We start from the raw sequence: 24,125 nt of genomic DNA on the forward strand, positions 1-24,125 counted from the left end.
GCACAAGGGACTTCGATTGAGTTTATTCCTTAAGAACCAAGCTTTATTTATTTACAAAAAAAAAATTGGGGCCAAGGGGAAGACAAGTTTTACACAAAAGTACTACAATGGTCAGTCCCTTTGGTAGAAAGTGTAGTAAATGCCTTGTCCACCCGTCCTGGTCCTGAACCCGGAGCCACAGTCCCACGGTACACGAGGCGCTACGGCGGCTACGCTAGCACATCAAAGCATAGTTCTTTTAATAAAAAATTGACACTATGTACAATATTTACAAAAGAAACCCACGTTAAAATTGTGTGTGTGTGAGAGTAAAGCTGGTGGGTGGACGGGGCGGACTCGTAAAGAAGCAGGTAGAAAACAGTTCCACGGCGCCGGAGGGGAGCCGGGCGCGGGGCCCGAGGCCAGGCGGGGACGGGCGCGCGCCCCAGGCCCGAGGCCCGGCAGGCTCTCCTCGCGGGGCGCCGTGCTCCGGGCGGGGGGGGGGGTCCCCCACCCCCTAGGGCGCCTTGGGCGCCGGGCCGTACTTGACGCGGTACTTGTTGACGCTGACGAAGTGCAGCGTCTCCGAGTCGCAGGTGGTGGTGCAGGGCACCAGGCCCTCCAGCCCCTCGCCCATCAGCCACTTGGTGGTCTCGGCCGCCATCTCGCGCGGCACGTGCTCCTTGGTCCACTTGTCCACCCAGGCCTGGAACCGCTGGTGCAGGCGCTTGCTCACGCGCTCGTGGGACTGCGAGACAGCGCGGGGGGGGGGGGGGGGGGGGGGCGTCAGGCGGGGGCGGGCACCGGGGGCGGGGCGTCAGGCAGGGGGCGGGGCGTCAGGCGCCGGGGGCGGGGCGTCGGGGCCGCGCAGCCGCCATGAGAGAAGGCACAGGCTGGCGGCGAGGGCGGGCGGCATGGGCGCGTGGGGGGCGCGGCTCAGCTCCACCCCAGCGCCCGAGGCGCCCCCTCCTCCCCCCCCACGGTCCCCGGCGGGGCGGCTCACCTGGTGCGCGCGCAGCAGCGCCGTGCGGCGGTACATGTAGTCCTCGGACTTGATGACGTACACCATCTTGTACGAGTTGAGCTTGAACCTGCACTCCAGCTTGTCCAGGCTGTCCACGCTCTCGGCCGGCTTCTTGCTGTTCCCCTCCTTCCCCTCCTTCTCCTGCTGCTCCCGCCCGCGCTGGCACTTCCGGATCCGCCGCAGGTTCCTGGGGGCGGAGGGCCTGGGAGGTCACCGGGGGCAGCCGCAGCCTTGGGGGGGGGGCCCTGCCCCCCTCCAGACTGCTCAGCCGAGGCCCGCGGGCCCGGGACGACCACCAGCCCCCTCCCGCCCTCACCGGGCAGGCGCTCTTCACAGAAAGAAGTCCCCGACCCGCTCCAGCCAGTGCGGGGACTACAGGGGTACACCCTGTGCGGGGACTACAGGGGTACACCCTGTGCGGGGATTACAGGGGCACACCCTGTGCGGGGATTACAGGGTACACCCTGTGCGGGGATTACAGGGGTACACCCTGTGTGGGGACTACAGGGGCACACCCTGTGCGGGGACTACAGGGGTACACCCTGTGTGGGGATTACTACGGCCTCCTCTTTTGGTCCGGGGGCCTGGGCGCCATCCCGAGCTCCTCAGCTCAAGGCCGGCGCTCTGCCACTCGAGCCACCGCGTCACTGCCAGTTTTCTGGTGGCTCCTTGGACATGAGTGTCCCGGGCTTTCTGCCCAGGCTGGCTTTGAACCGCAGTCCTCAGGTCTCAGCCTCCTGAGCAGCTGGGATTGCAGGTGGGAGCCGCAAGCGCACAGTCCCAAGGCTGTTTTCTATCCCCTAAAGTTATTAAGTGCAGCTTAAATGAACATTCGGTGCGTGCAACACAAATGGACGAGCAATTTACCAGACACAGGCGAGGCAGAGGTGAGAGTCCAGTTTTAGGGTTCTGACTCCCAAGAGGCCACTCGTGACAGTTATTTATTCTCTGGCAACTCAAGTGTCCATTGCTTGGCCTTATTGAGAAGGAAAGAGCCCCTTCTCTGGGGGTGCTTGTCTTCGGATTGCCCATGTGAGGGCTTGACTGTGGCTCGAGCCCCACCCCCCGCAGCTTCCCTGCTGGGTATTAGATGGGGTGTCAACCCCCCCAGGTCTCAGCTTCCTGATGACAGGCATGTGCCACCAGTGGCGGGGGCGCGTGCGGGGTGAATCCCGCACAGATGTAACGAGCGACCCGAGGCCCTCGCTGTGGATGCCACCGTCCGTGTCCCCCGAGGACGGCAGCCGCGGGGCTCACCCCCAAGCCGGCGGCCTGGAGCTACCCCGCAAAGCTGGCGTCTCCTCTGCGATCCTGCGCTAGCACAAAAGGCGGCTGCTGCCACTTTCCGCTTCCCCACGACTGGACACCGCAGGAGCGAGCGTGGCCGGAGGCAGGAGGAGGTGACCCCGCAGCTCCACCACGGCCCTGGCGGCCGGGCACCCTCCGCAGTCAGAGGGCCCGCGAGGCCCGCGTGGGCAGCGCGGGGAACGCGCTCACAGCCGCCTCTGCGGAGCCCCCTCCCCCGAGGCAGCGCCCCTGTGTGGGGAGGGGGGGGGAGCGGAAGCGTCGGTGGCGGCAACAGATCCTCATTGTGAGCCTGAGTGGAGGCCGGGGCCTCTGTCCTGGGGAGCCCCGCCCTGCCGGGCCCTGGGCTCGCTGGGCGTGAGCGACACACTCACCTGGGGAGAAACACGGGTTTCTGCGCCAGGTGCTCGCGCAGCTCGGGCGAGGTGGTGTCGGAGTTCATGTAGCGCTCCACGTAGTCCGACCAGCGCTAGGAGGAGACACGCAGCATGGAGGAGAAGCACAGACCCTAAGCCGCACCGCGCCATGCGGACTTCCCCGGCCCCCGCGACCACCGCGCAGCTTAGCTCCTTGATGAAAACTTCCCACGTGGCCAGCGGGTGCTTGTGCTTCACGCCTGTAACCCCAGCTACCCGGGGGCAGATGCCCGGCTGGAGGCCCGGCGCACCTGCCGCGGCGCGCACCGCGGGGCCCCAACGTCCCGCCCCTCATGACCTGCTCGCTACTTGCCATGGAAACCCCGCCAAGCTTTGCTTCCCCACAAGGAGCCGCGGACGGAGCCCGTGTGTGCAGCCACCGCCTCGCACACCCGCGTGCACGCCCGGCGAGTGCCACCCGACACCTGTGCGTGTGGCGCCCCGTGGGGAGGGCCCAAGAAAAACGTCACAGCAGAAGCGGTTCCCGCCGTACCTCGGCCTCCACAGGGTCGTCCGAGTTCTCCTCCTCTGTGTCCAGCAGCTCGATGGTCAGCTGCACCTGCCCTTGGCTCTGAATGAACATGAGCTGGGGGCGAGAAAGCAGAGTCAGCGGCCCGGCCTTCAGGCTGCGCAGGCCGCTGGGATTCGGGTCCAACAGGAAAGGTGGAACGCGGGGCTGGGAACGCGGCTGGAGGTAGAGGGCTTGCCTAGCTTGCCATAACAAAATTCAAAACAAAAACTTTGGATGCCCGTGATAATCAAAGGCAAAAGAGTCCACTCTTGCGCCTGTGAAAACAGAAGGTCTGTTTCTTCTCTTGGCGGTCGCAGGGCTTGAACTGAGGCGCTGGCCCGAGCTCTCGGTGCTCGAGGACAGCAGTCTACCGTGCAGCCCTCGCGCTGCTCTCGGTATTGCAGTAGTCAGAGCTAAGCGTCTTATGGGAACTCTTCTGCTTGGGCTGGCTTCGAACCACAGTTCTCAGATCTCAGCCTCCTGCGTAGCTAGGGTCACAGGCACGAGTCACCGGTGCCTGGCTACAATGTGCGTTTCTTAGATGAATTGGGCTAATAACTACATGACACTAAGATTGTCGTGGAGAGTGAGTGTAGCTGGGGGACGGGGGCTCACGCCGGAGCCCACGGCTGCTGAGGGGGCTGAGACCTGAGGAGCGCAGCCCACGCCTGCCGGGCCGCCGAGTCCTGGGATCCTCATCTCCCACGAACCACCACAAAACCCGGAAGTGGCGGCCACAGCTCACGTGGCAGAGAGCCAGCCTTGAACAGAAGCAGCGGAGGGACAGTGCCCAGGCCCTGGGTTCAAGCCCCACGACCACCACCACCACCCAAAAAACACCCTTAAGTATAGCTGAGTGCTGGCGGCTCAGTCCTACAATCCTGGCTGTCCAGGAGGCTGAGAACTGAGGACTTATGGTTCAAAGCCAGCGCAGGCAAGAAGGTGAGACTCTGTTTTCCAATTAAATACCAAAAAAGCTGGAAACGCACTGTGACTCCAAGTGGTAGAGCACTGTCACACGATCCTTAAGCACAAAAGCTCAGGGACAGCGCCCAAGCCTTGCATTCAAGCCCTGTGACCGACAATTAAAAAAAAAGAAAGACAGTCAGGCATGCTAGTACATACCTGGAATTCCACCCCAAAATCTGGGACAAAAGTGTATCCTGTCTGAGGCTTCATCACAAAAAACAAAGCGAAAAACCAATTCACCATCAAACACACACAGGAAGAGCAGTGAGGGGCACTGCCGAGCAAAATAAGTCACAACATATTTTGTGCAGGATGAGCGCTCTTCCAATAATTTTCTAGAAAAAATTTTAAATGCTATTTTTGGCTGTCTATTTTATGTTAACCACGGCAGTGGGTTTTACTGCTTCAGTTTTTCAGCAATGCTTACAAAGCAGTGGCTTATAATATGTAAGATGGTTCAAAGAAAAAATACCAAGTTGCATAAACAATGTAGAATAATTTGTGTGCGCGCGCATGTGCTGGTCCTGGGGCTTGAACTTGCACTCAGGGCCTGGACACGGTCCTTGAACTGATCTTGCTGGAGGCAAGCGCTGTTCCACTTCCGGCTCTTTGGCAGTTACTTGAAGACAAGTCTCACAGACTTCAGATGGCAGCCTCCCGAGTAGCCAGGGTTGCTGGCACGAGCCATGGCGCCCAGCATTTACCGCCCCCCCAAAGACAGCCGCAGAGTGGCCTGCCAGGGAGAAGGGGGAAGGTCCCCCTCCTGAGGAGCCCGGGACTGGACGCACGGTGCTGGGCAGGCTGCGGCCCTGAGCGGCTCTCACCTTGAAGCAGTTCTCCTCGGACATGAGCTGCTCCGCCTTGCGCTGGTACGCCGACTCCAGCAGGCTCCTGGCGCTCTGCGTGCCCAGCTGCCCCCCCGTGGCCCCGTTGTTGTTCTCTGCCAGGTAAAGGTCCGTCACCTGCACGCAGATCTCATCGCTGACGATGTGCTGCAGCTGCAACCACACAAGGCCACGCTCGGGTGAGACACGGGTGTGAGAGGAGGTGCCGCAATTCCACCAGCAAGGGCCTCCCCAGGACAGCCATGCATGACGACAATGGGGGACTGCCCGACATCCTTCCTGCCACCTCCCCAGGGCCGGGAGTCGAACCCGGGGCCCGCAGTGACACTCATTCCATGACCACAGTCAAACCTTTCAAAGATCCTATTCTTTTTGTTTTGCCAGTCCTGGGCTTGAACTCAGGGCCTGAGCACGGTCCCTGGCTTCTTTGTGCTCAAGGCTAGCACTCTGCCACTTGAGCCACAGCGCCACTCCTTTTCTATATATATGGTGCTGAGGAATCGAACCCAGGGCTTCATACAGGGTAGGCAAGCAGTTACCACTAGGCCACATTCCCAGCCCCTCAGAGATCCTATTTTCACGGGACCAGGCTATCTTTTAAAAATAAAATGAAATAAAGTTGTGGTCCTGAACATTGAAACCTGACCCATGCAAGGCACTCTACTACAGAGCTGTATCCTCAGCCTGCTAGGTCTTTTCCTGACCTAGTTCCAGGATTTGAACTCAGGGCCTGGGCTTGCTGGGCTGGCTAAGCTGGTGCTCTGCCACTCAAGCTACGCGTCTAGCGCCGCTCTGCTAAATATTTCTGAAATAGAAATCATGGACTTCTCTGCCGCAGCTGACTCTGAACCGTAACCCTCAGTCCCAGCCTCCTGACTGCTGGGAATACAGACGTGAACCATTGGTGCCAAGTGGGCCACTTCTATGTTGAAATAAATCCCAAGCCAGGCGCAGTGGCACCAATTCCACGCCTGTAACCCCTGCTTCTCACTCAGGAGCAGGGCCGTGGCAGGAGCGCGAGTCTGCGCGGGGGGCGTGGCTGCCCCGGCCACACCGAGAGGCGGGAGAGGCCAGGTGACCGATGCCTACCCCACAGCTGAACATACAAGCGCGCGGCTGCGGGTTAGGTGTCACGGCACCTTGCGCAAAAGCACCAAGTCCTGGGTTCGAAGACAAGCTTATGAACCCACGGGAAACCTCAGGAGGCCCCGTGGCTCGACGTGGCCGGGCACCGGCCTCAAGCGAAGAGAGCTCAGGGGCAGCGCCCACACCGAGTTCAAGCCTCACGACAGACCGAAAAGCAAAACAAAACTTAACCCAATAGGAGAATGTAAAAATCAGGTAAGAAAGCAAAATACCGCCGGCGCGCGTGCCGCCGTCCTCCCTGCTCAGGAGGCCGAGACGCGAGGTCTGCGCGCCCGAGAGACTCTCATCTCCCATGACCCACGCCGAAGCCGTGACTGCAGGCCCACGCGCGCGGCAACGCGTCAGGCCTCACTACCCGCGCATCTATGTTAAATTCCTGTAACCACCAAGCCACCTATTTTTAGGACGCCACATTCTTTTTGAGGTGTAACCATGACAACTACTCATTTCTTCACATCACGCGTTCTTAAATGACAACGTACGTACTTGCAGAGACCTGGACAAGGCAAATGCAGACAAGTGAGGGGTGGGAGCTGGACGCACACACGCGTACACGTGCACACACACACACACACCCCATTCACAAATCGCCGCTGCTAGCACGGGAATGCAGAGGTGTGCGGGTGTGTCAGGAACGGCGGGCGGGGCTGGCGTGAGATCCACGCGCGGAGGCGGCCAGGACCCAGGCGGGAAGCGGGGCGACTTCCCGCAGGAGCTCTGGACACACACTGCCTGGCGTGCCCTTAAATTTCATCGCTTACACTGGTCTGGAAAAGACGCATGCCGGCTGGACCCGGACCCCAGCTCGGCAGCCAGTGTGCAAGGCGCTCGGGCAACGTGGCGTGGGGAGAGGAGGAAGGTGGAGGATTCGAAGGGCGATCGGGCGTACGTGCGGCGAGGGCGACGCTGTCCCAGTCACAACGACTCAATAGCCGTGCAAAACAAAACAAAAAGAAAAGAAAGCAAAAGGAAACAACTCTCTTGATGAAGGCCTTAGTGGAGGAAGCTTGTTTCCAATCAAAGAAACGGGGGGATCGCACGGTGGGGTGCGAGCCCCGGCTTAGCTCGGGGCTCCTGCTCTCACTCGGCTGGCTGGCGGTGGGCGCTCTACCGCCTGAGCCACACCGCGAGCCCAGCGTTCCGATAAATCTCGGGAGCTAAGACCTCTCTGCGCGCCGACAGGTCTTGGTGTGCGGGCGCCAGGCATGGGCGGCCTCGGCTTCTGCCGCGTTTCCAGGCCGCGGGACGGGGCTGCGACCCCGCTCCTGCCCCAGGCGGGCCCCAGGGGCGCAGACGGACGCAGACGGACCGGCGCTTTACGCGAGGGAGGCCGCGCCTCTGCCTTGCAGGACGAGGCCGTCCCGACAGCCTGCCACGGGGCGCGTGCACGGGACCAGGGTCGACCTAAGAGCCGATGCGACTTGGGGTGCTCGCGTCAGCCTCGGGAAGAGATGGCAGCTAGGGCTGGGGTGCCCTCCTTGGGCGGCGTGGATGGAGCAGTGACCCTGCCCCCCCCCCCGCACCTGTCTGACGATGCTCTGGATCAGCTTGTCCATGGTGAAGGCGATGTAGGCGTGGATGGTGAACATCTCCCGCAGCGAGTCTTCATACTGAGACGAGTCGATGTTGCCGTCCAGCAGGCTGCGCACCATGTCCAGGAAGGCCGGGTAGTAGTCCTCCACGTCAACGTCCACTGGGGAGGGGAGAAGGGACGGGAGGGGCGTGAGCTGGCTAGGAGAAGGCAGGGCCGACCCCACCGTCCCCCGGGCTGCCGCCCCGGGCAGGCCACGGGGGGACTTGCAACCTCACCCGCCCCGTGGCGCTGCAGGGGAGCCATCGCCAAGGCAGAGGGCCCCCACCCCCGCCCGCCAGTGGAGCGAGACTCGCACCGCCCACGAGACGCCAACTGTCGCCACCACGAGGGCACGCGTAAATCCCCCGCGAGCTACGACGCCACCTACACCTCGGGAGCCGCATGCACTGGCCTGCACCTGCTGCACGCACGCGCTGCGGTCACCTCCTCTGGCACCCCGCATCAACCTTGGTGGTTGTTTTTACATTTTGTGCCTGCACTAGGATTTGCACTCAGGACCGCGACCCGGGGGAGGGCGGGAGGCTGGTGTTGGGGGGACTGCAGCAGAAGGGCGGGGAAGCCCTGCAGCTCCGCTGGGCTCTGTGGCGTGGCTCGGTGGCACCTGCTTGCCACATCCCAGCGAGGACGGGAGTCAGGGTCCCCGCAGGCGCCAGTCACAGGCAAGAACGAAGCTCACAAAAGGGCGGGAAAGCACGGCTCCAAAGAGAGACCTGTCCTGCCTTCAGACACCCCCATACTGCCAAAAAAGGGGGGAAACCTTGACTAGAAAAAAACAAATTACAGAAAGAAGCTTCACTAATTGGCCTGAATGCAGCATATGCACAAAGAGGAAAATCTAAGGAGCGAGCAGGGCGCCAGCTCCCGCCTGCCATCCTAGCTACGCAGGAGGATGAGAGCCAAGGATCCCGGTTCAAAGCCAGTCTGGGCAGGTGAGACTCTTATCTCCAATGAAACACCAGAAAACAGGAAGTGGTGCTGTGGCTCAAGGGGTAGAGGGCTAGCCTAGAGCTGGAAAGCTCAGGAACAGCCAGGGCAGGGCACAGGCCGGGAGTTCAAGCCCCACCACCACCAAAAACAACAATAACAACACCAAAAAACCCATCTAACGAGCAAACCAGAATGCAAATTCATGTCGTGCGGTGGAAAGTTCCTAGATAGGCCAAACAAGACGGTGACGGTGGAAAACCACCCAGTGGCTTGAGTTCAACGCAGACCATCACCGGCGTACAAACCCACGGGCACGCACGGAGCACAGCCTCGGGAGCACGCCGTGCCGGCGAGGAAGGAGGACTCCGCCTCCACGCAGGCACCAAGCTGCCGAAAGCACGCCGGTCCTCGCCAGCACTGTCCAGCAGACGGGCGCCTCTGGCTTAACGCCTCAACACAGAGGGAGCCTCCCACCAGCTCAGGCCAGGGGGGAGCCATCTGAATCCTTCCCTAAGCAACAGGACTCACCACAGTTGAAGGCCATCATTTCTCTCAAGCTCGCACGGATGCACGCAAAGGCTCTGAGAATGAATGGCCAGTGTCATTAGACAGAAAGCCCGGGCTGCACATGCCATTGCTGTAAGAGCAACCCATAAAAACAAAACGAAGCTAGACACGGTGACTCACACTGCAACCCTAGCTACGCGCGAGGCTGAGATCTGAGGATCTCAGGTCGAAGCGCGTCTGGGCAGAAATGTCTGTGAAACTTTTATCTCCAATAGACTACTCAGAAACAGCTGGAAGTGGCACTATGGTTCAAGTGACGGAGTGCTAGCCTTGAGCAAAAGGAGCTCAGGGACACAGGCCTCAAGTTCAAATGCCAGGATGGGCACAAAAATAGATTTACAGAAAATGAAACCTCACGGCTCAGATTTGCTGCCTCCTGAAGAACACAGGCGAGGTGGAGAAGCTTCTGGCTGAGGGCCAGTCCCCAGCGCATGCGCTCAAGCGTGATGTGGACGCGGCAGCAGAGCACTACCGGGGCTTCCTCTACCTGCCCTCGAGTCCCCCAGCCACGACTCCAACCGCCCATTCAGAAAATAGCTGCACTAACACAGCCGCTGGTCTTGGACATGAACAGCTAGAAATGTATGCTGTCGCGGAGCAGAATCTACTATCTCTGCCCTTTGAAGCACTCCGTAGTACTGGCAGTTGGGCGACTGAGGTCCCACGCCCGTGTCTTCAGTACCGACGACCAGCGTTCCGTGTCCCCAATCCACGCATGGCACAAGGTGCGCCCGCTCTCATACCCCCCACCCCTAAGGTAGTAACTACCACCTCCATGCCCAAGCCGCCGGGTCGCTGGCGCGGGCAGGGGCACACAACAGCAGCGTGCGGCCGCCCCCGTGAGCGGGAGCCCTGCGCCCGCAGCCCAGCACTTACTGGGCTCCTTGAGCCGCAGCTGGATGGCAGGGCTGTCGCTCTTGTCCCGCTTGACGCCCAGCACTTCCCGCTCCCATTCTCTCTCTCGGTTTTCCTCCTCAATTTGCCGTTCCGCTTGGGAACAAATCCGCAGCAGCCGCAAGCAGAGGATCTGGTGCAGCCGCATAAAGATATACCAGTTGTTATTGACATAGAAGAGGTTGTACACTTCGTCCATCCCTCGCAGCTTCTGAGCGCCCGTGTTACTGAACAGGAGCTTGGATTTAGGGGGACTGCCCCCGACACCGTTGTGCTTCTTGGCTGCCCCTGTGGCTTCATCTACATCCATTTCTTCCTCTTCCTCCTCCTCCACGTCGAGAGATCACCTCTCTGAGCAAACAGCAGATCTGGAATGAAATGGTGCATGATTTGCTTGATTTTGTACTTGTCCTCCTTTTGGATCCCTGTCTGCCTCTTGACGTGATGGATGATGAGCGCGGCAGCGTCCTCCAGGATCTGCTTGTCCTCGTAGGCGAGGGAGAGGTGCGGCCCAGCGGGGACGTTGGCGTTCTCTTCTGTGGCTTGCTCTTGCCTCTAAGGGGACAGACACAAAAGTCGTGTGTGACATGGCTACAGCAACAACGAATCCACAAGACCACACGAGCAGCACATTCTAGTGTGAACCCCAGAGCCGCCTGTACGTGTGTGGGTGTGGGTGTGTGTGTACACACCTGCAATCGCAGCACACAGGTGAGGCAGGAGGACGGAAACCACAGAAGCACCCAAGCCTGACCTATCCGTCGCTACTAGGCTCTTCTAGACACTTAGGTAAAGCGAGAGAGTTAACTTGATGCAGAAAGATTGGTACCTCAGAGAGACTTGGAATACTTATACCAACAATGAGAGACAACTGCAGCCACTTCTAAAATTAAAATTCTGGATCTGCACGGCTGGAGGGAGTCGCCCAAGAGTGGGAGTCCAGTTTAAAACACTTCCAGGGTAGAGGGGTTAGGTGACAGTGTGACAAAACTGACAGAGACTGGTGGCTAAGTTTATGTGTGAGCTCCTTTGCTGTATTCACAGAACCCTCATCTCCTAAGACTGGGGGCTAACAGGAAACAGGACTCATCTCATTCATCTTTAGCTCCAAGGCTATTTCTAGTCCTGCCAAGGGTCCCCGTCCACAAGGTTTAGGAAGCGTTTGAGTCAATGGCAAGTTTTAGCACCATCGTCTTCAGGAAGAGACGGAAGGAAGCACCAGTATATAGGGGAACCAGCAGGGCAAGGTGGGGATCTGGCCGAGTGGAGGCTCAGGCTTGGGCGGTAGCTGTACAGAAAAGGCCACGGCAAACAGGCACAAAGCCAGAGGCGGCAGGCCTGGCGGTCTTAGCGCCTCTCAGCCGAGGACCTCCAGGAGGCAGCTCTGCCGAGCGCGCCCAGGCCAGCTGCGGCTCACCTCGTCGTATATGCTCTCGATCTCGTTGAGCAAGCTCTTGGACCGCAGGACCTTCGTGTCATTCTGCTTGAAGTTGATGCCTTGGTGGTCTAGAGACTTCAAGTAGTACTTCTCGTTTTGTTCTCGCCACACCTTATTAAAGCCTCGCTGCGCTTCTCGCCACTCTTCCTCTTTCATCTTCAACCTGCGGGGAGGGGGGGGGGGAAGACGTGAACACCTCCCCTCAGATCAGAGACCAGCAACGAGACACCTACACTGAGGAGTTGGTTTCGGAACTTAAGGATATGCGAGGTCTGGTGAGAATGTCTTCACCCAAGATCAAGAGTCCCAAATAAAACACTCTGATGACACGGAGCGGGGAAATAATCCAGCCTTAAGTCAGACATCTTATTTAGAATTACTTTTTCGGGGGTGGGGTGCAGTTCCAGTCCTGGAGCTTACACTAAAGACCTCCAGCCATCACTAGCAGTTTTGCTCAAGGCTGGCACTCTATGGCGTCAGCCACACCTCCACTCTTGGCCTATTGGTGAAGTAGAGGTAAGAGTCTCAGGTTTATCTGCCTGGGCTGGCTTCAAACGGCAATCCGCAAGTCTTAGTAGCTACTTGAGCAGTGAGGACTATGATTGTAAGTGCTAGGCTTAGAGTGACTCATTTTAAAAGCTGCAGTTAAGGGCTGGGAAGGTGGCTTAGCGGTACAGTGCCTGCCTGGCATGCCTGAGGCCCTGGGTTTCATTCCTCAGCACCACATACACAGAAAAACCGGAAGTGGCGCTGTGATAGAGCACTAACCTTAAGCAAAAGAAGCTCGGGAACAGTACTCAGGCCCTGAGCTCAAGCCCCAGGACTGACCAAAAGAAAGAAAAAAAAAAAGCACTCTGGAAGCGCAAAGTCCGAGAGCATGAACGAGTCGCCTCTTAGCCTCCCTCCCAAGAGGCTTTGATCACAGCTGATGCCGATGCTCCGAAGACCACACTAAAAAACCAACACCAGCCAGGCGCCTCTCACCCCGCCACTCAGGAGGCTGAGCTCGGAGGATCTCCGTTGTGGTGCAGCGGTTAAGAGTGCTGACGGGAGCAAGAGGCAGCGAAGGGCCGGGCCCGCCTGAGACCGCAGCACGGCACGCCGCCGCCGGAGCTCACACCGCTCACGCACCTTTTCAGAACAATCGGAACCGCGATGGAGGGGTTCTTCCTCAGCCCGTCGATGATGTCGGCCGCCTTGTCGGCGTATATCCTCTGCAGCGCTTTGCGGTGGATGACCTCCGACGTGCCCCCGAGGGTGTTATCCAGGCGGAACTTGGCTTGCTCCTCAGCAGACAGGCGCGAGAGCTTTTTCTGTATTGCTTCCAGAACTCGGATTGTTGCCAGATTGGTCTCTAAGACGACGTCAAGCTAGGGAGGAAGAAAAGAACAGCACTTGGGACCCAGACCAGAAGAGAGCAGCACTTAGAACAAGGTAGGGACCCAGCTTGGCCACAGAGGCCAGGGAAGACTTAGCAGTCCCGCTGGGGAGGCCACGCGACGGGAGAACCGCGACGGGAGAACCGCCACGGAAGGCAGGCGAGCAGCTAGGACGATGAGCCCAGCCAGCAGGGCTAAGCTGGGGGGTGGGGGTGGCTTCTTATGACGGGGCTGAAACGCTCGTGGATGTGGTGGGCAGCCACAGCTAAGCACCCACAGTGGCCGAACAAGCAACCGAGGATTCTCCCTCCAACACACACAGGAACAGCCAAAGGGACAAAACTGGTAGAGCTACACCAGCTCAGATACACAGACAAACAAAAACCAATGGAAACCCCAAGGAGTATTACTCTATCCTGAGTGACGTGCTTGTTCTAGCAAGCGTGAGAGCTCACGCCTGTCTTCTAGCTGCTCGAGGGACATGAGGAGAATCAGGCAGACACGAGGGTGGCCGGACCCAGCCTCACCCACCAACAGCAGAGGGCAGGCCAAGCCAGCCGGCGTACACACAAGACCTGACTCAAAAGGCAACAGCGGCCAGGAGGGTGGCCTGGCGGTAGAGTGCTTGCCTAGCATGCACAACGCCCTGGGTTCGATTCCTTGGTACAATACACACAGGAAAAGTTAGAAGTGGTGCTGTGGCTCACGTGGTAGTGCTAGCCTTCAGCAAAAAGAGCTCAAGGACAGTGCCAAGGCCCTGAGTTCAAGCCCCAGGATGGCAAAAAAATCCCCCCAAAAAACAAAGGTGTAGAAGCTGGCCCCATGGGCAAGTGGAGAAGTGCCAGCGGAGCAAGTGTTAGGCCTTCTGTTCAACCCCCAGTACCACCAGTAAGAGGAGGAAAGGGGCTAACGCGGCCTAGACAAGGGATATTTGCTATGAAATATTTTGGTAACATGTTTGATGGATATATAAAAGAAGAACAGGGCTGGGAATATGGCCTAGTGGCAAGAGTGGTTGCCTCGTATACATGAGGCCCTGGGTTCAATTCCTCAGCACCACATATACAGAAAATGGCCAGAAGTGGCACTGTGGCTCAAGTGGCAGAGTGCTAGACTTGAGCAAAAGAAGCCAGGGACAGTGCTCAGGCCCCGAGTTCAAGACCCAGGACTGGCAAAAAAATAAAATAAAATAAAAATAAATAAAAGAAGAACACTAGAACGTGAGCCTTTGGTTCGTTAATCTTCCACGGGCCCCGCTCACAAACTGTATTAAGATCCCCTTTCCTTCATGGCATCACCTCCCATTCTCCCAACCTCAAAGGACCCAGGAGCCCCACCTCAAAGCGCTCGTCTTCGCACCGGTAAATGTGCTCCTCGTACTGCGTCTTCTTAGAGCTGACAAAGGTGGAGTCCTCAGACCAGGAGGGGAAGGAAACCCAGGTATCGTTCAAAACCTTGGGGTAGAAAAAGAGACTGAACTGAAAGCCTACAAATGCTTCATCAGCTCTCACTAGAGAGATAAACAAGAAACTGGGCACCGGTGGCTCACACCTGCCATCCGAGCTACTCAGGAGGCTGAGAACTGAGGATCACAGTTCAAAGCCAGCCCAGGCAGGAAAGTGCTCAAGCCCCTTAGCCCCAATTAATCCCACGTCGGAGGTGGAGCTGCGGCCCACAGTGGTAGACTGCTAGCCTCGAGCGCAAGAGCTCAGGGGACAGCGCCCAGGCGCTGACTACTTTAAAGGATGCCAGGAAGCAAAGGTTTCCACCATAGGCTGAAAACCCTTTCTCTGGAAGAACAGAGGCTGGGTCCTGACGCCACGGCTCACACTGGGGCCCCGGCCTGACGCCACGGCTCACACTGGGGCCCCGGCCTGACGCCACGGCTCACACTGGGGCCCCGGCCTGACGCCATGGCTCACACTGGGGCCCCGGCCTGACGCCACGGCTCACACTGGGGCCCCGGCCTGACACCACGGCTCACACTGGGGCCCCGGCCTGACGCCACGGCTCACACTGGGCCCCGGCCTGACGCCACGGCTCACACTGGGCCCCGGCCTGACGCCACGGCTCACACTGGGCCCCGGCCTGACGCCACGGCTCACACTGGGGCCCCGGCCTGACGCCACGGCTCACACTGGGGCCCCGGCCTGACGCCACGGCTCACACTGGGGCCCCGGCCTGACGCCATGGCTCACACTGGGGCCCCGGCCTGACGCCACGGCTCACACTGGGGCCCCGGCCTGACACCACGGCTCACACTGGGGCCCCGGCCTGATGCCACGGCTCACACTGGGCCCCGGCCTGACGCCACGGCTCACACTGGGGCCCCGGCCTGACGCCACGGCTCACACTGGGCCCCGGCCTGACGCCACGGCTCACACTGGGCCCCGGCCTGATGGTGCTGCTCACACAGGGCCCCGGCCTGACGCCACGGCTCACACAGGGCCCCGGCCTGATGGTGCCGCTCACACAGGGCCCCGGCCTGATGGTGCTGCTCACACAGGGCCCCGGCCTGATGGTGCTGCTCACACAGGGCCCCGGCCTGATGGTGCTGCTCACACAGGGCCCCGGCCTGATGGTGCCGCTCACACAGGGCCCCGGCCTGATGGTGCTGCTCACACAGGGCCCCGGCCTGACGCCACGGCTCACATTGGGCCCCGGCCTGACGCCACCGCTCACACAGGGCCCCAGCCTGACGCCACCGCTCACACAGGGCCCCGGCCTGATGGTGCTGCTCACACTGTGCCCCGGCCTGACGCCACCGCTCACACAGGGCCCCGGCCTGACGCCACGGCTCACACAGGGCCCCGGCCTGACGCCACGGCTCACACTGGGCCCCGGCCTGCGCCGCCCCACCCACCTCTTTGCAGAGCGGCGTGCGGCCCGTGCACTTGGGCTGCTGGTAGCTCTTGGGCAGGGCGCGGTAGCTGGAGCCCAGGCGCTTGCAGGACGCGTAGTCGATCTCCATGGCGATGCCCTCGGTGGCGCGCTCCTTTGGGTAGCTCTCCAGGTGGACAGACTCCTTGTAGCCCAGGAAGTTTTTAAACCAATTAAACAATTCGGGGAATTTCCTGAAGAATCAAGCGAAAACCACGTGAGCGGCGTGGTGGGATGCGGCTCGGTATGTCCGCGTGCGGGCGCCACGCCGCTGGGCACTGGGGCCTGGACCGCGGCGTCTGGGTCCCGCTCCCTGCACAAGGCTCAGTCAAGGGGTGATGAGCCCCGTCCGCAGATTAGGGGGAACCAGCCCTTCTTTGGATCTAGAGAATCGCTTCTGTGCCGACCTAATTCTCAGGTTGTCAAGCACAGTCAAGATTCTAGAACCCTGGGAGAGATTTGTCTCAAACCATCCAGAACTGGCCAGATGATCAAAAGACCATTATTCCTGGCCATCAGTCAACCGTGACACTGCAATACCTACACTGGGCCAACCGTTTCCGTCTTCCAGAGTTAAGACTAGTTTCTATTTACTCTGGCTCTGAGTCAGCTGACGTTATCTCAATTAAAGTTGCCTATTACATGTTGTTACACATCGGCGACTACCTCATGTCCACAGGAGAACTAGGTCCGAGGCCCGCAGTTCACGTACCCCAGGAACGGAGAGACCAGCTGCACGAGTTCAGCTCGGGAGATGACCTCCTGGTTGAAGATGACGAGGCAGCGCAGGAAGTTCTCGTAGGCCTCGGCGCTGCGCAGAGCTTTTCGGACCTTCGGAGACAACACAGGAAAATGGTTTCATGGAAAACTAACTGAGGTCCTTTTCTCTCTCTCTCTCTCTCCCCCCACCTCCCCCATCAGTCGTGGGGCTTGAAGTCAGGGCCTGGGTGCTGTCCCTGAGCTCTTCAGCTCAAGGCTAGTGTTCTGTCACTTCGAGCCACAGTGCTGCTTCTGGTTTTCTGGTGACTCATTGGAGATGACAGTCTCATGGACTTTCCTGCCTGGGCCGGCTTTGAACTGTGATCCTCCGGTCGGAGCCTCCTGAGAAGCTAGGATGACAGGTGTAAGCCACTGGTGCCCGACCTAGGTAACTTTTTTTTTTTTTGGCCAGTCCTGGGCCTTGGACTCAGGGCCTGAGCGCTGTCCCTGGCTTCTTCCCGCTCAAGGCTAGCACTCTGCCACTTGAGCCACAGCACCGCTTCTGGCCGTTTTCTGTATATGTGGTGCTGGGGAATCGAACCTAGGGCCTCGTGTATCCGAGGCAGGCACTCTTGCCACTAGGCTATATCCCCAGCCCCTAGGTAACTTTTAAACATCAGGAAAATGGACCTGAGCGCTGCACCCACATCCTAGCTACTCAGGAGGCTGAGAGGTAAAGATCACAGTTGGAGGCAGAAAAACCCAAGAGACTCCTATCTCCAACTAACCGGCAAAGCAGCAGACTGGAGGCCATGGCTCAAGTGGTAGACAGAACTGAGTTCAAGTCCTGATAGAGCACGAAAAGCAACATTTCTTCCACAACGGTGGTGCGAACCTGCATCCTGGCGGCTTGGGAGGCGAGCTCAGCTTAGTGGACAGACCAGGCAGAGCGGCCCTCGCCGGCCACCTTGGCCACGCGGGAAGGCGCGGCCCCCGAGGACTGCAGTCCAGCCAGCCTGCGCACCGGAGAGACGCCATCTTGAAAACTACCAAGGCCAAAAGGGCTGGCAGAGTGACGCAAATGGTGGAGCCTCTGCCTGGCAACCACGAGGTCCAGCATTCAAACCACAGTACCAGATACACACCCCACACCTACTCAAAAGAACGACAAAAAACAACACCACGGAGCCTCCACAGTGTGCAGAAGTAAATCAGCACTCAGCTCGTCCAGATAAGCACAGCGGGAAACATCTTCTGTCCCACCATGGAAAATGCCAGCATGTCACAAGGGGTTTCGACTGGTCTAATAGTTTAAGGTCCAAAGCCAACCCAGAAAGTCCATGAGACTAACTCCACTTCACCACCAAAAAGCTGAAGTGATGACTCAAGCAGTAGAGCACTGGCCTTGAGCAAAAAAGCAATGGGACAGAGCTCAGGCCCTGAGTTCAAGCCCCAGGGCCAGCACGCGTGCACACACGTACACACGCACACACACACGCACGCACACACACACGCACGCACACACACACGTACGTAAGCAGCTTGATCTTGTTGAAACAAACCCTTCTTGGAGGAGGTTTGGAGCTTTTCTTTGTTTCTGTCATTTACATCAACAGCAATCTCCATCCATTACTCACCTTATCAAAAAACAACGACTCTGTTCCAACCCCGTGCTTGCTGGCGTCCACCATGGAGGAATCCTTCAGACTGAGGAGTTTGGGTTTCTTCTGCAAAGGAGAGGTATAAGCACGTGAGCGTCGGAGAATGGCTTTCCCTGGCTTTTATTCTGCAGCTGGGGGAGCCCACCACCGATGAGAATCCAAGCCACCCGCCCACCTCACGCCCCACACAATTCCTACTTTCCCCTCTACTTAAGCTTTCCTCCCCATTTTTCCTCACCCGACGCTCACGGATCACTCCATTCCCCCACCCTTGAGCCTTTAATAACATTTTCATTCAGAAACATTCAAAGAAGTATTATTTTCCTAGGGCTGGGGATATAGCCTAGCGGCAAGAGTGCCTGCCTCGGATACACGAGGCCCTAGGTTCAATTCCCCAGCACCACATATACAGAAAACGGCCAGAAGCGGCGCTGTGGCTCAAGTGGCAGAGTGCTAGCCTTGAGCGGGAAGAAGCCAGGGACAGTGCTCAGGCCCTGAGTCCAAGGCCCAGGACTGGCCAAAAAAAAAAGAAGTATTATTTTCCTAATATACAAAATAACTATGTTATTATTAGCATATCCAAACAGACTAGGTACTGCTTTGAAAAGGGGATGAAATAGGGTCCATGGTATGACTCCAGCAGGCAAGAACTTTAAAAATCCAGCAGACACGGCTGGGAATGTGGCTTAGTGCTAGAGCGCCTTGCATACATGAAGCCCTGGGTCCTCAGCACCACATCGACAGAAAAGGCCGGAAGGGGCGCTGTGGCTCAAGTGGCAGAGTGCTAGCCTTGAGCATAAAGAAGCCAGGGACAGTGCTCAGGCCCTGAGTCCAAGGCCCATGAATGGCCAAACAAAACAAAACAAAACAAAACAAAAAAAAACAGAAAAAGAAAATTCCAGCAAACAAGGAGGGAAAAATTACCAAGCCAGAGCGCTTTGGTAAGTGGACACAGTAAGATGACCTGTTGGCAAGGAGAGAAACCCAGTCAGGCAAGTGGCGGGAGGCGTTGGCAGGAGTGGGGGCTTGGGCGGCCGCTCTCCTGGGAGGCAGCTACGTGAGCAGCTTTGGCCGAGTCTTTGGGATGCCGAGAAGCTGGCCCGCGCCGGGCGTCCACACCCAGGGTCACCCAGGGCCCCCTCACCTTCACGGGAGGGGTGGCGCCCGTCCCGGAGTGCCTGCGAATCTGGCAGCCGTTCTGGCTGGGCCTCTGGGGCTTGTTGTTCAGCTGGGGCTTCTTCACGGTGCCCCCGTGGTCGTTCCTCACCGAGTCCACCTTCTCAGCCGTGGTTTTGCTCAGAAGCTGCGGAGACGTGCGGGGGGGAGCTCTGAGCAGCGCGTGGCCCCCAGCGGCCCCCAGCGGCCCCGCGCGCCCGGCCTCCGGCCCAGCGGGACCACAGCTCTCGCTGCGGGGCGGACTTACCACCGAGCTGTTGGCGTCGGGAAGGAACTGTCCGAACTCGGACAGCAGGTCTTCCTGGTTCTTGAAGAGCCGGGCCACCTGGGCGTAGACCTCCTGCTCGGTCAGGGCTGGCGTGTAGCCCCCGCCCGCCTCCTTGGCGTTCCGCTGCTCCTTCTGGGGAGCCACACACAGGAAGACGGCGTCAGCGGGCACCGGGGCAGACGCCCCGGGGGCTGCTACCTACTTGGGCTGCACTAACCAAGTCTACCCTCTGGGCCTGGACCCAAGTTGTGGCAATGGCCAAACACACCACGAAGGTCGGCGTGGCTGGTAAATCTGGCACTGGTTACGGTGCCTCACTCCGGAAGACGGAGAAAAAGCTGAAGTCAGCCAGCCCACCCGCCATGTATGTCTGTGGCAAGACCAGGATGGAGAGGCGGGCTGTGGGCACGTGGCGCTGTGGTCGCTGCGTGGACGCAGCGCCACTCCAGTCGCACCTGCCATTGAGACGGCGGGAACGGAGGAACCAGCAGAGGCGCCACGGCGAGGTGTCCCCAGCCACCACCAAGGGGTCAGTGCACACAGCGAAACAAAACCAACACAAAAAGGGAAGGCTAACCTTCTCTCTCTTTTATTCTTCTTTTCTGCCCGGGATGGAACTCAGGACCTCACACCCGAGCCACGCACCCCCAGACCCTAAGGAGGACCACACTCCCCAAAACTTGCTTCCCCTGAGCCACGCACCCCCAGACCCTAAGGAGGACCACACCCCCCAAAACTCGCTTCCCCTGAGCCACGCACCCCCAGACCCTAAGGAGGACCACACCCCCCAAATCCCACTTTTAAGTTGAAAAAGAAGACGACAGGGGACAATTAACTCCTTTTGAAACTACAGAAATGGCCAGGTGCTGGTGGCCCATCACACCTGTACTCTTAGCTAATGGAGCAGGCTGAGACATGAGGATCACGGTTCGAAGCCAGCCAGGAAGGGCAAGTCCATGAGACTCTTATCACCAACAAACTACCACAAAAGCCCGAAGTGGCGCTGTGGCTCAAGTGGTAAGAGTGCTATAGCCTTGACCAAAGAAGCTTAAGGACAGTGCCCAGGCTCTGAGTTCAAGCCCTAGGACTGGCAAAAACAAAACCCTATAGAATATGAGAACCTCAACTGATAAAATGAAATTAGGAAAATTTCTCAACTGTAAAACAACCCAAGTACACAAATTGTCCTTTAACTTCCTAGATAAGACAAGGCCTTCGTGTCACAGAACTGGAAGCTGGGGGCTGCTGGCTGACACCTGCGATCCTTCGACTCAGGAAGCTGTGCTCCAAAGGTTCTCAGTTCAAAGCCAGCCTGGACACACAAACTGAAGACACAATCTCCAGTTATCCAGCAGAAGCTCTGCGTGAAGGCGTGGATCAAGTGGTTGAGCCTTCAGAAGGACAACGCCAGGAGCACAGGCCTTCGGCCCCAGCCCCAAGACGGGCATGCTCACACCAAAAGAATCCTTCCCGACTGCCACAAGGGGTGCATGTCCCGCCGGCCTCGCTGGCCAGACCGCGGCTCATCTCCGTGGACGGTCACGTTCTCGGGCCAGCTGTGCTCAGGGGTGGCACGGTTGGAGAGAGGCGGAAGCGGCACCGCGCTTACCTGGTACGTGTGCAGAATCTCCAGGAAGGCTTTGTAGATGTCTGGCTGGCCCTGGAATCGGTTCTTAATCTTATTGACATAGTTGATGGCGTGATTAAACTCCACAGGCTGATTGTTCTGCAAGGATGGCGCCGAGCCCAGGGAGATTGTCACTGGTGTGTGGGGCTGGACGGGCGGGGAGCGGGGGGAGGCGTACGGCGGCAGTGGGGGCGTCTGCTGGCTGGCTGGAGGATGAGCTTGGAGTTGGGAAGGCTAAGAAGGAAAAAGTCTTATTTTCTTCCAAAGCACAGAAAATTCACACTAAAAAGGAACAGGGTGTCTGCTGAACTGATTCCCTTTATTCACTGAGGGAATCCCACGTTTTTGTTTTTTTTTCCTTGTCATTCCCGGGCTTGAACTCAGGGCTTGGGCTCTGTCCAAGATTTCTCCCCCGCTCAAGGCTAGTGTTCTACCACTGGAGCTAAGGGTCTCAGGGTCTTGGTCTTCTCTGCCCAGGCTGGCTTCAAACCACGATTCTCAAACCTAAGCCTCCTGCGTAGTGAGAATTACAGGTGTGAGCCACCGGCACCTGGAAGGCCTACAATTTTAGCCCAATTCAAATCACATTGCCTGAGAGCAGATGTAGAAGGCCCAGCCATTGACAGGAAAATCTCAGTGTTAAAATGTCAAAATACTGCCGGGTACCAGTGGCTCACATGTGTCATCCTAGCTACTCAGATGGCTGAGATCTGAGGACTGCAGTTTGAAGCCAGCCCGGGGGAAAAAAGGCCCCCTGAGACTCTTATTTCCAATTAACGACTCAAAAAGCTACAAGTGGAGCTGTGGCTCAATTGGTAGAGGGCTAGCCTTGAGCAAAAGAACTCAGGGACAGCACCCAGACCCTGAGTTCAAGGCCCACGACTGACCAAAAAAAAAAAAAGTCCATATAACACCTTAAAACTAGTACCACCTCTAACAATAGGCAAGAATTTTTCACGTTCACTTTTTGAGCTCACTAGCTCAACAGGAACAGTCATATTCTACAGAGGTTTTTAATGCCAAAGGTGAGGACACCTCCATGGTTGCAGTCCCTTCGTGTTAGGAGCTCTAGGCCGGCTCCTGCAATGCGGCTGGAGGCGCGCTCCTCCACCGGCCAATCGGGCCACGGCCGCCAGCGGCTGGGGCCCAGCACACAAAATGCAGAGCCAATGAGACAGTGCACTCAAAGAACCTAATCCTTCTCGTACCTACCACACCACATAACGTAGTTCTTAGTTAAGAACATCCCATCGTCACATTTTCTACTTTATTTGGTATGTCCCGACCCGACAAATGGAATAACTTTTATATAAAAACGAAGGTCACATGGGTAGTAGCCTAATTGGACCATGATAAGATCAGGCCTTAAGCACTCATTCAAGTTTTTCTGCTCACCTGGTACCCTACTACCAGAGCCACAGCTCTATTTCTGGCTTTTTGTTGATTAATTGGAGATAAGAATCTCACATTTGTCTGCCTAGAGGCAGGTTGGGAACCATAATTCTCAAATTTCCTGAGGAGAATAATAGGTAAGAAACCTTGGCTGCTGGCTAAGATTCTATCTGCAGGTCGTGGGTGAGGCCGGGGCTGGAAAGCCCATGAGAGTCTTTTCTCTCAATAACTACCTTCGGGTAGAGCCGGAGTGGAGGGAACCGTAGCTCAAGTGGTAGAGTGTTTGGAGCGGAGAAAGCTAAATGGTCAGGGCCCGAGCTCTAGCACCAGGACCAGCACATATACATACACAAAAGGACACACGTGCCTGCGTGCACACACACACACACACACACACACACACACACACACACACACACACACGCCATCCCTCCTCACTATGATGTCATGCCTTGTTTGTTTCAGGCCCAAAGACTGTGGACCAGACCTTAGGCTGAAACACAAGCTAAGTAAATCTTTCCTGTTTTAAATGGACAAGAACAAAACCTGGCTGTGGTGTCAAAGCACTACACACCAGGCCCATCGCCACCTGCTGGGATGTGTGTGAACTAGTAACGACAGGAGAGCTGGGGACCGCAGATGGCGCTTGGTGGGTAAAGCTCTCGTGGGTATCCATATATATGCAGTGCGTGTGCGCCACGTGATCCCGCCGTGTCTGCACCTTCTCTGTGAAGCCTTCTGCCCTGTGACCCGTTACCAAGCGGGGTGTACAGGGTGGCTTTCTTGGGGATTCGCTCCGCGCGCATGCGCATGCGCGTGTGTGTGTGCGTGCCCGCATGCGTGCTCACCTTGCTGACCTTGGTGGCCGGGGGCTGAGGGCTCGGCTGGGCCGGGGCCGGGGCGGCCTGTGCGGAAGCCTGGGAGGGGTGCTGGGGCGGCGGCGGGGGCTGGGGCTGCAGGCCGTGGGTGGGGATCTGGTGCACCTGCCCGGGAGTTGTCACGTTCACCATGTCGTTGGTCTGCACCTCGATTTTATAGCCAGGAGGCAGGAAGGTGTTGAAGCCCATGATCAGGTCAGGATGGCCTTTGAACAGCTGTGACACGCGACTGATCACGCCCGGAGTGTCGATGCTGACGAGCAGGGAGAGAAGTGAGAAGTGGCAGGCTTAACAAGAACAAGGTCCTCCAAGGACCACCTGCCTATTGTTATAATTAACACCACATCAAAGTTACTCAGCTTTAGAGCCACAGGCTTAGTCACTATTTTGAACAGGATATACATTCACAGCCACTATGCCATGAAACCCATACCAACCGTGAGGCTAAAGGTGCGATTCTCAAACGAGACCCATCTTCCATCCACCAGCATAAATCATTTGCTGGCATGGGCTTACATGGTTCAAATTAGTTCATGGTCTACACTGGCGA

At 57.9% G+C, this 24,125-nt stretch overlaps 1 protein-coding gene across 1 annotated transcript in view; it reads right to left on the minus strand.

The window, feature by feature from the left end:
• Window positions 1-213: 213 nt before the first annotated feature.
• The window catches only part of Sin3a (SIN3 transcription regulator family member A), a 39,372-nt gene continuing 15,460 nt past the window's right edge, over window positions 214-24,125 (minus strand). The window contains 18 exon segments of the mRNA XM_048369357.1: window positions 214-727; window positions 983-1,190; window positions 2,683-2,777; window positions 3,218-3,310; window positions 5,029-5,202; window positions 7,719-7,888; window positions 10,160-10,516; window positions 10,519-10,732; window positions 11,595-11,778; window positions 12,747-12,985; window positions 14,332-14,448; window positions 15,858-16,068; window positions 16,587-16,705; window positions 18,211-18,300; window positions 19,379-19,537; window positions 19,658-19,810; window positions 21,288-21,539; window positions 23,546-23,828. Coding sequence (XP_048225314.1) covers window positions 497-727; window positions 983-1,190; window positions 2,683-2,777; window positions 3,218-3,310; window positions 5,029-5,202; window positions 7,719-7,888; window positions 10,160-10,516; window positions 10,519-10,732; window positions 11,595-11,778; window positions 12,747-12,985; window positions 14,332-14,448; window positions 15,858-16,068; window positions 16,587-16,705; window positions 18,211-18,300; window positions 19,379-19,537; window positions 19,658-19,810; window positions 21,288-21,539; window positions 23,546-23,828 — 3,349 coding nt within the window. The 3' untranslated portion in view covers window positions 214-496.

This window comes from Perognathus longimembris, chromosome 20 (assembly GCF_023159225.1).
Source record: "Perognathus longimembris pacificus isolate PPM17 chromosome 20, ASM2315922v1, whole genome shotgun sequence".
Lineage (NCBI taxonomy): Eukaryota > Metazoa > Chordata > Mammalia > Rodentia > Heteromyidae > Perognathus > Perognathus longimembris.